Raw genomic sequence first — 13,086 nt, 5'->3', positions numbered from 1 at the left:
AAAAAAAAAAAAAAAAAAAAAAAAAAAAAAAAAAAAATCGATTCAGTCGGTACTGGCTAAGAGGACAGTGAACAAAATAAGCTCTCTTTTAAAATACAAGGTGAAAACAAACACCTTCTTCCAACCTTTGTTTTGGATGCAATGGGCCCAAACAAATGAGATTAGGGATGGTCCTTTTTGACAAGGAGCTGCTCTGGAGCGTTCCAGTGGAAAATTGGTTTGATGGGACCAAGCTATGAGCCTTTGAAAACTATTTAAAAGACATCCAAAGGGGCTGGTTTCCTTCCAGCAATGTCTGGAGCACAGTAACACTGTGCCATGTACACATGAAAGGCTCTCTCTACCGCGGTGAAAAGCATGGCAAACAGCAGCAGACAGCTCGGATTTGGCGGTTGCTGTGCAGAGCCCCTGTGCTTCAGAAGAATGAAGCAAGAAGCCTTCCAGAACACAAGCTCTTCGGTATTTCTGGTCGCTCCAACCTGCTGTTGAAACCACCGACAGTGCTTTCAGAGCTGCTCCTCACTACACTGGTGTGATAGAGGATGGGGATCCTCATGGATGGTTATGATGAAGGATTAGTAACTCCCCAGATGTGTCCACTGAAAACCTTTTTTGCTGTTCTGACAGTTGTCAGGATTCGACACTGGCAGTTCGGCACCATTCTTTATTACTCATCTCTCTTCCTGGGGTTCTCCTCACTTTTCTCAGCCTCGCCTTCGAGGGCAATGGAAGAGTTACTGCCATGCATTACGCAGGCCCTTTCAAGCAACATTTCCTCCCGTCTCTCTGGCTGTGCTCGCCATGGAGAACATCTGCTTGCACTGAAGATCTGCAGAGCTCCTTTTTCTGACATGGAGACACCCAGTTACTTAGGCTGGGCCCACATCCCATAAATGCTGGGCTGCTGCATCATACCAAGCACGTAAGGGCTTCACAGGCTTCTTGGGTCAAACAGAGCACTCTTGACCCTAAGCATCACTCGTGACCAACTACCATACTCAAACTTCTACACTGAGAAAGAAGGATAGAGAAGGAACCAGTATAATCTATGGATCATTTACTATGGCATCAAGGACCACTATGGTCCACAGACCACAGCATAAGAACCACTATTCTCCTTGCTTTCTGCCCTTATTCTGGAGTCACTCAGGTGTCCTACTCTACATTCCTGCTTTTCAAACCCCCAGGCGCTGCGACCTGTGTCTTCATATTTGCTTTGCAATTCCTGTGGGTCATGAAGTTTTGTTACCATCACTGGTCACCCCAGTCTGCAGCAGTGCAATCCAGTCCCACTTGCGAGTGCTAGTAGGATGTCCCCAAATGGAGCTGGGCAAGGAAGAAAGCTCCAGCCTCCTCCTCAGGTGCCCTCTCTGCCCTGGCTCTGGAGCTCCTGCACAACTCCACATGTGCTTGCAGCAGCATTTATGCCCATTACTAGGAGGACGGTAGCACCCACCAAGGTTTGCTCCATGCTGCTTGACAGTGCTCTGAAAGTGACTCTTGCTTGCAAGACCCAGACAGAAGAGGAGATGAAAGAAGAGGAATCCTGTGTGCAAGAAAACATGGTAGCTCACAACACATACCTTTTTCAGTTGCTGGAGACAGGCTTGCACATTAAAAAGGAGGAAGTATGGCAACAGCAGTTTCTGCTGCTTAAGCCTCTGCTAGGGGAAAGTGAGAGTAAAGCATGCTTGTTCCAGCACATGCATCAAAGAGCTTCTTCACTGTGTTTTTTTGTGCAGCCTTCTGCTCAGGATTTAGGCCCAATGTCACTGTGCCTGCTGCTCCTCTCTCATGGCATAGGACAGGTGCTTGGTATTTGTTAACAGAACTGGCTGGAAAATGGAAATCCCTTTCCATGAAACATTGTGAAATTTTTGGTTTCCCCTCCTCTCATTCTGAATCAGGAGGGGGGGGGGGGAAACCCCAAACCAAAACACATCATCTTTTTTTATTCCACAAGAAGGATTTCCAGAACAATACTGTGTGGGGAGAACTGAATCAGAGCTTTTCTGGTTTGCCAGCAGTCTGTCTGATGGGCAAGATGCCCATCTACCCCACAACAGCAGGAAAAGTGGCTAGCTGGGGACCATACGAGCTCCTGTGTAGCCTAGAAATGAACAAAGGAGCCAGTAGCCTAGCTCCCAAGTAGTCTGTTGAGCAGCGGAGCTGGCTAGCAGGAATATAAGCTGTCCCAGGGAGCCTGGCAAGCCATTGGGCTGGCAAGCCTTGGAGAAACCCTATAACCTGCAGCTTGGCAACCCGGCTTCCTCTCAGGCAAGGGAGAGAAGCAGGCAAGCTTCTGATGGAAGGTTTCCAGAGGCTCAGACAGGATGGCCACATTCCTGCCGAATGCTTTGAGTCCAGCAAACACACATTTTCCAATGGAAAGCTGCTCAGATGTTTCCCAATGGACACTGTCTGACAAAAGATGCCAGGTCGGTGGAACAAAAGCTTTCCATGGAACATGAAAATTCCACCGCGCTTTCAGCACAGCCCACAGGCAGGTTGCATGCTCTTCTACCCAGCAGCCACAGCCTTCCTCTGACTCTTCCAAAAAAAGCTTTACTAACTTTGCAGACAAATTGGCATGGCCAAGGTGGGGCAGTTTTATGTCTCTGTGAAAGCACCCAACATAGGACTTTCACCCACCTGGACTCATTGGCAATGTAGGAAAAAGCTTTCTGGGAGGGTCCAAGGAAACAATGACTAAAAACAAAAAAAAACAAACAAACAAAAAACACCAATCCCGCTTATGAAACTTTCCAATTCTTGATTTTCATTTATCCTGATTGTGGCTTCTGGACCTTTTTAAGGCAGCTTAGGTTTTTCATCCCCCTGCTCCTCTAGTGAAGCCCCCTTCTTCCCATCTCCAGTATGTTCTTCTCACTACTCAGCTCTTGACCTACAACCCACTTCTGCATAGAAAAACTTTGGACTGACACCTCTTGCCCTCACAGACCTGCCTAAAACCCTATCAAGCTCAGTCTGTCCCTCGCAACTGTGGCAAGGCAGAAAAAGCAATACTTCACTCACTTCTCCCTTTGATATCATTCATCTCTCAAGGTGGGGGTCTGGTCATACCCTTTATATCTTAGCTTTCCCAAAGGATAGGCAAATCTGATTCACTCACAGAAACTCACAGAGACAAGACTGACATTTGCCTGCAGAGAATTTTGAAACAACATTTCTGATGGGAAATATACTTGTGCAAAACTAATCTATTTCAGCAAAAAGTGATCTGATCTGCCATGGAGCAAGTAATCTACTTAAAGAAATGGTCTCAACCTGCGCTGGCCCATGGACAACAGTAAGGAGCAAGTAACCATGCCTCAGGCACCAGTCTCTGCTGTCCCTGTCTACCTAAAGAGACCCATTTCTATTGGAAAGCATAATTTTTTGTGGTCATAAGCAATAGGTTGGAGAGCTGCTGGTCTAGATCTAAATGGACAGAGAGCAGGAAGGGAACTAGGTACAGAAGAGTGAAGAGACCTCCAGGATCATATGATAACAGGCCCGGAAAAAGAGTGTGTTCACTCTGACTTGGCATCCCGGAAGACCTCTCTCACAGCCACTGGACCAAGGTACCTCTTCTTGTTCCAGGACTGCTGTGGTAGAGATCTCCCCTGGATGCACAGTTCCCTCATGGGACATTTCTATACATGTTGAAAGAAGTAGTTGGGCCACATCAGTAGATCAGAGATGAACAGTTGCACCGGAAATGAACCACAGAGCAAGCAGACAGGTTCAGAAGAAATCTTCATAAAGAAATGGGCAGGAGGGGGAGGAGAAAGAAACACTGTTCAGAAACCCTATCCATGCTCCGCAGTAGTTCCAGTGAATGGGAGAACTCTGGCCAAGAGTGAGCCACAAGAAACACACAGAGCTGTGACTTTGCCCCAGACAGACAGCATTAAGTGCAGCTCTGGACAGAGCAAGGAGTGATATTTCCAAGAGACATTCCAGGCACCAAGTCCAGCCTTCACCGTAAATCAATAGAGTTACCGCACCAGCTACAGTCCTTCTTCTGGCAGCAGGACGGCTACTGGATCCCAACATCAGAGGGCTCTTCAAACTGTAATGTCACATCCAACTACAGGCAACTCATACTTAAGCAAAATATACCATTATTCTGAGTGTTCTGGGGCATTAAATGTGGTACTATTGTATTCAATGCCTGCACTAGACAAACAGCAATAATGCTTCACTGTATTAGCATGCATAAGCCTCAGACCGATTGCAATACCTTTAGACACCAAAAAAAGCCAACCCCAAAACTTCCCATCTCTTCAGTCCTAAATCACACAGCTTGAGAGAGAAAGAGCGAGCGAGCGAGCAAGCACGGGGCTGATTAGGTCCAGTAAAGTTTTCCTCAATTGTTCTAAATTGGCAATTCATGTCCAGGCAGTCATCAGAGCTGGACATAAAGGCAACACCTGACACAGAAGTTTCCATTCCATGGTAACGTCCCACCCATTCCCCCCTACAGTAGGACAGTGAGAAATATCCAAAAAGAGTGCGCAGAGCCAAGATTAAGTGCACCCACGTTTTCTTGGAGAAGGGCAAGACAAATAAGTAGAGTTTTGTTTAGACTTGGAAAATGCAGTATTTCCAGATAACAAGACAATAGCAACTTGGGAGTGTTCAAGAGCCAATTCCATTTTCAATATAGTTAGGGAGCCAACAGATTCCTCATATCCGAAAAAGTTAGATAATTTTAAAAAGAAATGCCATCCTGAATTAGGACAAAGTCTGAATCTGGAATTTTTAGGACAAAAATTTGAGTCTGGAAGATTCAGTTTGGGCCAAAATACTTTTCTTTCAGCCATCTCACTTAAATTTTGATATTTTTAAATAAGTTTTCCCTTTGAACATATTTTGACAATTTGAAAAGCGAGGCATTTTTCACAACTGACTCTTTCCCCTCAAAGTCCATTTTGTTTTTGCCAGAAAAAGCTTTAAATAAAAGGTCTTACCAGCCCTACTAAATGTGATTTATTTCTCCATTCTTAGGGCAGACTGAAGGTATCCTGCAGTGAACTACTATAGGTCTGTAGGTACACAGACCTGCTAAGGGATTCAGCTGTAATCTGGATTCTACTCACTGAGACCGACTCCTTTGCTCTTTATTCAAACTGAAGCTATTTAAGGGGACTGATGAACACGGGTGCACAAACAACTTGGTTGCCCTTCTCTGTAGTGGGAAGTATAGCCCCTCTTCCTTGGATCTCTTGAGTATATTTTAACACTCCTAGCAGCAGCAGGACTTTGGCCACCACGGTCCCCCTGGTTTATTGCTGACGGGTAGGGTGCTATGCTTTGTGGTTGCGACAGGGTTGCCTGTGTAGTTTAGCAACAGGTTAGACAAGAATTTGCTTGGGATGGTTTGGATAATGATGATCCTGCCTCAAGTAGGGGATTGGACTAGATGACCTCCAAAGGTCCCTTCCAGCCTGATTTTTCTATAATAAGGTAAAGCAGAGTGTGAACTTGAAGTCAGTCAGGTACCCAGTAACTGTTCATGTACACACACTTGTCCTGGTGGAAGCGAGAGGTAGCTTATGCTGCTTTCATGGATGGGTAAGCTACTTTGTGTTTACAGCACGGTAAGGACATATTTACCAGCGAGGAGCTGACACACTGCAAGTGCACACCAGAGTTTACAATGGCGTATCTTGTACATGCGTCCTCCCACTAAGGTTGCATGAGAATGCCAGCAGCAAAACATGACCTGTTCCCTGCAGTGGGGCCATGGGAAGTAAAGTACTACTCCCAGTGAGCAAGGATCGGTCAGGTATAGAAGCAGCGGGTCTGATACTCATGAAATGCCAAAACTGCAGTCTCCAGGACAGTTTATGCGGTGTGACATTTTAAAATTTTGCTTTATTTATTATTACGCCATCATCATGTTACTAGGGTATTGTGATTACTGTTACTATTGTTGCTGCTGTTATTTTAAACTGCATACATGGGAATTGCCCAGGCACTGAAATTTTTAGCATCTATGAGTGCTTAACCCCAACACAAGTTCGGGAACATTGTCACAACACAGGGTCTAGCTGAAAGTCACCTTTGTGGTGTCGTACGTCTAACTCTGTATTTAGTTTGACAGGCTGCTTCAGCTCACGACCTCTGGGGACCATCATCGCTGCTGTGGTGGAGGCAAGGGTTACAATGACTCACGACCACATCTTTGGACCACATCCAGGAACCACAGTTCCTCCCTTCTGGGGAGCCAGCATTATCAAGTGAGCTTAGGCTTAGTGTCAGTAAGTGAAGGAATAAGTTCAACTTATTTATAACTGCTCTGCTGAGAGTGACAGTCACTTAACCCCAAAGTATAAATAAGAGAGATCAATGCCAAGAAATGAATTTCCTGTTGTAAAGTTAAATTCACGAAGTTCCTTCACAAGGCTCTTTAATATTAGTTTAAAGCAGTGCCATATAAAGACCTACCAACTCCTCATTTAGAGTTTGCTTTCCAGTGCTTGTCTAGTTTCTGCTTTCAAAATTCAGGCTACTCTTTTTATGGGGAAGATCGTAAGCCAGTCTAATGACTAAGAGATGCAATGGAGTCTCACTCATGCAAGCCTTTAAATCAAGTCTTTCAAGAGTCAAGACAGGAGTTAAAGACTTGGTTCATGGATGACAGGGCAAAAGCTTCTAGACTGAATTATGGAAGAGACTGAACTCTTTTAGCCTTCAAGGTCTATTAATCTGGTCTGGGGCTGCTGTGCTACTAGGCATTTTATCCCCAAGGAAGAAGGGCTGGCTGAGCCCGTGGGATGAGATTCCCCTGCACTGTCCCTTAGCACAACTAGGATCTGGCAAAAAAATAAAAGTAACATTTAGGTTTGCATAGTAGTTTTGCAAGGGGCTTTCATTTGTTTGCTGAACAGTCTTCCTCCTCTCCTAGCACAGCCTGCATGGTGGAACTGGAGTCAAGCTGAAATAATTATGTTTAGCAGCACCTGGCTGGCACCAGTGGATTTTACAGGCACTGCAAAGTTAGGTGTCAAACTCTTTGCAGCCTTTGTGCCCATGAAAGCATCTCTCAACATTCCTGGGAACACTATTAACAGGGACTCCAAGACACTGCTCTTGGCCAATAGTTTCCCAGTACTGTCCTCATTTTGGTGGAGACACTGGAAATCCTCCCATCAGTCAACATAGGCCAGACTGTACATGGCACAAGAAACAAAACACACGCGCATATCTCCACTTCACTGACCACCAAGAAAGAAAAATAAATCCATGACTCATGCTCAGTGGCATGTTATCTGTGAAAATGCACTTAATTAAAGCTAGGTACCATTTCCTCAGTGCCTGTTCCTGTTGTTTGACCTCTGGCTTCACTTTTCTTTGCCTTTCCAGGACAGCTCCTGGTTTGGGGCACAGAAACAAGAAACTCCAAGCCCTTTCTGGGAACAGCTTCTTGAAAAGTGCCTGCCAGTCTCTGCCTTATCTTTCCTCCAACACCGCTTTCTCAGTGTCTCTTGACTGGGAAGTGCTAATTGGCGTCTCTGTGGCCAAATGGGAACAGACATGGGTCATCTTGTCCTGTGCTTGCCTTTCCTCTGGGCTTCTCAAGAGAACCATTATTAAGGAATATAAATATAGTCCTCTTGGACAGATCAGCAGTGGGGTGGAGGTTCCTCCGTCAGATGTCTGGCTCAATATAGCACCTCTGGACCATTCAACCACCACCGAATAGCATTTTTGACAGCTTCTTCAAACCACATTCAATTGTTTATTAATAACTTTGTCTCTCTCACACACCCACAATGAAGTTGTCAAGAAAACAATGGTAGTTTAAATTTAGATAGAAGAGACCTAGAGGCACCACAAAATGCTTCCCCTTCTGGAGACAGCTCACCATTGCCAGGGATAGGAGATGTTATGCTATCTTCGTATGAGAAACTACTGCTCTTTTTAAGTTTTCCCTGATGGCTCTCAGTGGGGCTTCCTGAAGGATGGCTGATTCATAGCTAGGGCTTACAGGCAATATCTCCATGCTCATACTGACTTATGCTTCTCCTAACCGATTCCTGGAACACCACAAGCACGGACAGAGCACTGCTGTAGCTGTGCCAATAGTTTCCTGTCTAACAGGATACAGAGAGGGGTAGAAGATAATTGCCCCACTTCCTCAAAAGGCCTTCACCTTTAAAGTCTCTTCCCCATCCTCATCCCCCCAACAATATTCTAGTGAGATTCAGTTAATTATTTATTTTCCACAGGTGCAACCATTGCCATTATTAAGATCTCACAGAGCATACTGGAAGCCATCACTGGGAGAAATTCATAGTTCGGGTACAACTCAAAAGAAGGAAATGCTTGGGAAAGCTAGCCAGGATGGCACCTCCTCCACTTCCACCATGTTTTAACCCATTTTTCTAAGCACAGTGCAAATGTCTGAGGTCCTGAATATATCTGGGTGAAGCTTTTTGGCCAAAATTTTCCATTAGAAAGAAAGGGGGAGGAGGGGAAGGGAAGCTACTTTAGCAGCCCCAAAATATTTCCCTGAATGCATTTCATCTTTACCAAGTTCTCAGAGTTAACCAGAGATACAAATGGAAGCTTTCAACCTTTTTGAACATTTTCTGGATTTTAAGGTTTTTCCATGCAAACACAAAACAGCCTTTCATTTAGTCATTTTCTTCCATTGAAGACACTCCCACACTCCCCAAACACCCTTTAAATCAGCCAATGTCCAAACCAAAACCTCTTGGAAGTGAATTTTCACCCAGTCATGGAGGTTTCTCCCAGGGCACCAAACTCACCTAGTTTCATAACAGGTCTCGCTGGGAGAGATTTATAGGAATCTGTCAAATCCATGTCCTGTAAGAGATCAAAAGGGAGACTGAACACAACTGAACCACCACAAGGTCCTGGCAGGAGTCTCTTCCTGAGGACAGTTTCTGGGCTGCCCCAGCCTAGCTTGGTACTCACAGGCAAGTCTTCAGCTACAGCTCTAAAGTCATGGCTAAGCATCAGACCCTCACTCCTCTCCAAGGAGACCCACCCAGTCATTCCAGCAGCTCCTGACTGCACAGATGCCCTCTCCTCTCCAGCTCAGCTCCTCCTCTTTCACATCCTGCCTTCAGACCTGACATTGCTTACAGGTGTGACAGAGAGAGGCTACTCAGCCCAGAGCAGCTCATTAACTCTCAGCTGGCTGATGTGGTGTGTGTCCACCTCAAGCACCCCTGAAACAATCTTGCTTTAACTTTTCTTTTTTTTTTAAATAAGTATTTTGCATTGACCCTTTTCTTCCTCCCTTCCAGCAGTAATCCTCACTTACTAATACTGCACTGAGATGTTTAAGTAGCATCAGTGACAAAGTACACCTTCTTCTACCTCCTGCTAGGGAACTCCACTTCTTCCTTCTGGACAAGGACTTGGGCCTGGTGGCTCATGCACTTGTTACCTCTGGGCTGGATTATGTATTACTCACCAAAGCAGAATGTGAAAACAACAGGCATGCTGCAGGTTGAGCAGACAAGGTTCTTTGGGTAGATGTGAGATCTTGCAGGTGGAGCGTGCATTCATGTATCCAGGGCCTCACACTACAGAATGCAGGTCCCCATCTTCCACAAATTAAGCTGCTGTCAGCACAGAGACCATGCACTGCGCTTACCAGTCAGCTTTTATTATCAAGCTAAGGCCTTCACTCTTGAGCTTCAGTTCTCCCATCTACCCTGATAAGTGGTGCTCCTTGGAGGTAGAGAAGCACACAAATACGCTCAGTGGCAGTCTCAGCTGTAGAGCCACCTCCAGAAGGAAAGTGATTAATCCAAAATCAGAGCCCCTTATAGACCACGCTATAGGACTCTCTTTGGTAAAGCTCTAAGAGTACTACTAGACTGGTGCAAACATTTAGAGCAATAACTGCTCCCTTAGGAAAGGGAAAAGAACCAAAGCCTCCATAAAGGTCACTGGGGACTTCCTCCAAATAATGCCAGGGAGCTATTCATATACTATGGTCATGGGTGTAGTCCAGAACCCTAGATTGGAGAAGTATGAATAGGAAGGGACTTCATAATTTCCTTTTTTTTTTAATTACATTTGGTAATAATAATGTAAAGTTATGTAATCTTGCCACAAACAAACAGATCGTGGAATGAAAGACTCTAAATGGAAAAGGATTGCAGGTATATCATTATATGAAAATGGGATAAAATGAACCAAATAAGCAGTAACAGTAAGGATGGGGAAACATTTTCAATTTCTAAATGGTAGGAGTAGAAAGGAATGAGCTGATTATGTGCCCCAAGCTACCACTTGATGGAAACTCAATATAAATGATTATAGACATTTTTTAGAAACTCTTGCAAGGCTCTGGCCCATAAAATTACTGCTCTACCAAGAGCCACAGGGAAGACAAGTTAAGACACATAACTTGGTATGGCCCCAAAGATGCAGAGGTTTGGGAGAAAAAATATATGACCAAAACAATCACTGGAATGAGAAACATAGGGGAGAAACAGGGGACTGTCGACAAAATGGTGAACACAAAACAACAGGAGACAGTAAAGCAGATGGTTCTTGATGGAATCAATCTGGGAACAACTTGGAAGATTGAGCTCATCTCTTCTTGGAGGATGAAGATCAACAGGTGATTGGAGGGTTACTACCTTCATATAAGTGCACAGGCTGCACTAGTAAAGTACCAGTTCTGGGAGGTTGCCCTTCCCCCTTTGCCTGCTTTGTTTTATGACTCGAGCTACCCCTTCCTGGACTCCACCTGAACATCTGCAGGCAATTTTTCCCCACTTCTGTAAGACACAAGATGCATCCAAAGAGGTTGATACAGTATCAGACCTTCTGTCCATTAGTCATTTTTGGGGACCTGGCAGTGGGGCCCTTCCTTCTGCTCCCACAGGGCAGAAGATACACAGCCCTCTTCTCCTGGCAGGCACTGGTCATGGGTAGCAGCTGGGCTGAGAGCATCATCATTTCCTCAGCCACCCACCAGCCTCCCAGATGCTCCCACACCAGCTACTGTAGCTATAGGAAAAAATGCAGATATGTGTTGCAGCTCACAGAAAGCAAAAGGTCCTTTCCAGAACTGGGTACAGATAGTCCCCATGGAAGAAAAGAGTGAAACTCATTCACTTCTCTTAGCTAAGAAGCTCTCTTCCACTCAGCTCCATGTTTTCCCTTCTCCCAGCACACACCCATTGCTTTTGCTTTTCCTTTAAGCCCACAGAAAGGGGAACCACTTCGCATTGGGTTAGCAGTCCACCCCCAGATCTCTTAACTTTCCCTCCCAGAGCCCAGATCACAGGGAAATGGCTCACACTGACTGAATCAGATGCCTCTGGTCTGGTTCACTCTGCTCGGAAGTCTGACATGGCCTTGGCATGCGTCAACAGCATGTGCCTAGAATACAATCGCTGGTTTAGAGCAATTGTGACATCACACTGAATTGTGAGGAGATACCAACTCTAGAAGGCAAAGCCCATTTCTTTCAGGCTGTAGGAAAAATATCATCTCCCAAATGGCCACCGTCTTCTGGAGAGAAGGCCTGTAAGCAGTATGGGTACATCTACACCTGTGCTTTAATATGCATTAACCTATTTTAATGTGCATTAAAGCATCACTTAAAAAAGCATGCTTTTTACTTAATGCATATTAAAATAGGCTAATGCACATTAAGTGTCATTTAAAAAGTGTGCTCTTGAGTTGATGCTCATTAAGACAGACTAATATGCATTTTCCTAGTACCTCACATTGGAGGTACTAGATTTAATGCACATTAACTAAAGCACATTAATGCATATGTAGATGTGCCCTATGAGCTTAGATGTAGGAACAGATTACAGAAGGCAGGATGTCTGCCCAAAAAACAGCCCTTACACCACAAGTGCAAGCTTCATGCCCTCAAGAAAGGTTCCCAAGGAAACTCAGTATGACCTGTATACCGGAGAAATTTGTACAGAGTGATTCTGCTGGTCAGGTCCTCAGCAAAGAGTGAGCCCAGGACTTCTGGCTGCAAGCAGAGATTTCCAGCATTTGAGCTGACCGCTCTTCCTAAAGGACCATTCACACAGTGGTCTATAAACACACTTATTGATGCACTTACAAGGGAAGGAAACAAGAAGATGGACAGTAAATACCCAGAAGGAAGACAGTCAACCTGGAATTACTGTGTTTGAGCTAACAAGGAATATGAAAATGAAAACAGACAGCTGTAGGAGAGACAGGCTAAAGAGCTGTCATGCAAACAGAATAATAATTAAATCTTCCCCACCTGACCCCCCTCTTGAATAGATTTCTCTTACCAAAGCTTTCCATCTCCCCAAGAGGGCTGCACTGTGTTGCTGTCTGCTTCCCAGGACCCAGTGGGCAGGGACCCTTGCAAAGCCCTTCCTTGCCATTAGCTCTTTCCAGTGTAGGAAAAAAGTAGCAGAGAATTGGACCCTGAGTATGTAATTTTGAGACACTCCCTGTTTCCTGCATGCTAGCAGAAGCTGCCATTTCTCAGAGATTAGGGACTCCCACCCTACTGATTGTTGGGAAGCCTCCTGATTATGTGCCTCTGAGTCTGTGTTTGGTTTGGTTTGATTTGTTCAATTAATATTTATACAGGATAAGGTCCACTAAGATGCAGCTGCTCATTCACAGGGACATCCTGTTGTCAAACAAGAAGGGTTAAGTCAACATTACAGGAAAGTTCAACAATATCAAAGCAAATACAGCCCAGAACTTGGCCAGCAGCGCAAGGACCAGAAACACCACCAAGCAACAAAAGCTGGCGAGTCATAAATGCCTTCTTTCAGATTTGCCTCACAATGATACACTATGCTGTGACTCTGAACAGGAAATATTCCCCGTTTCCAGTTATCAGTTGCTGTCATCATTTGCGAGAGGTGGCATTTTCTCTTAGATACGTCAGCAAGTAGAACAAGACTGTAAAAAAAAAAGGGAACTGGAAAACATGCCATGGTAAAGCACTTCATATTGACAAAGGCCTCCTACATATCTTTCCATCTTTAGCATCTCTGACCCTGAAAGGAGTCAACAGATGTCCAAGCAGTGATCAGAAAATGCCACCTTTTTCAGGCTTCAACAAGAAGCAGA

At 44.9% G+C, this 13,086-nt stretch overlaps 1 protein-coding gene across 1 annotated transcript in view; it reads right to left on the bottom strand.

The window, feature by feature from the left end:
• The window catches only part of SLCO2A1 (solute carrier organic anion transporter family member 2A1), a 133,853-nt gene extending 121,442 nt beyond the window's left edge, over nucleotides 1-12,411 (bottom strand). Inside the window, exons 1-2 of the mRNA XM_019513040.1 lie at nucleotides 12,288-12,411; nucleotides 8,784-8,841 (exon numbers count right to left, since the gene is read on the bottom strand). Coding sequence (XP_019368585.1) covers nucleotides 8,784-8,841; nucleotides 12,288-12,383 — 154 coding nt within the window. The 5' untranslated portion in view covers nucleotides 12,384-12,411. The remainder of the gene's footprint in view (nucleotides 1-8,783; nucleotides 8,842-12,287) is intronic.
• Between the last annotated feature and the right edge of the window lie 675 nt (nucleotides 12,412-13,086).

This window comes from Gavialis gangeticus, unplaced genomic scaffold (genome assembly GCF_001723915.1).
Source record: "Gavialis gangeticus isolate Ggan-Ray unplaced genomic scaffold, GavGan_comp1, whole genome shotgun sequence".
Taxonomy (NCBI): Eukaryota; Metazoa; Chordata; order Crocodylia; family Gavialidae; genus Gavialis; species Gavialis gangeticus.
Note: the sequence above shows the minus strand (reverse complement) of the source record. Positions and strands in the feature narration are given on the sequence as shown.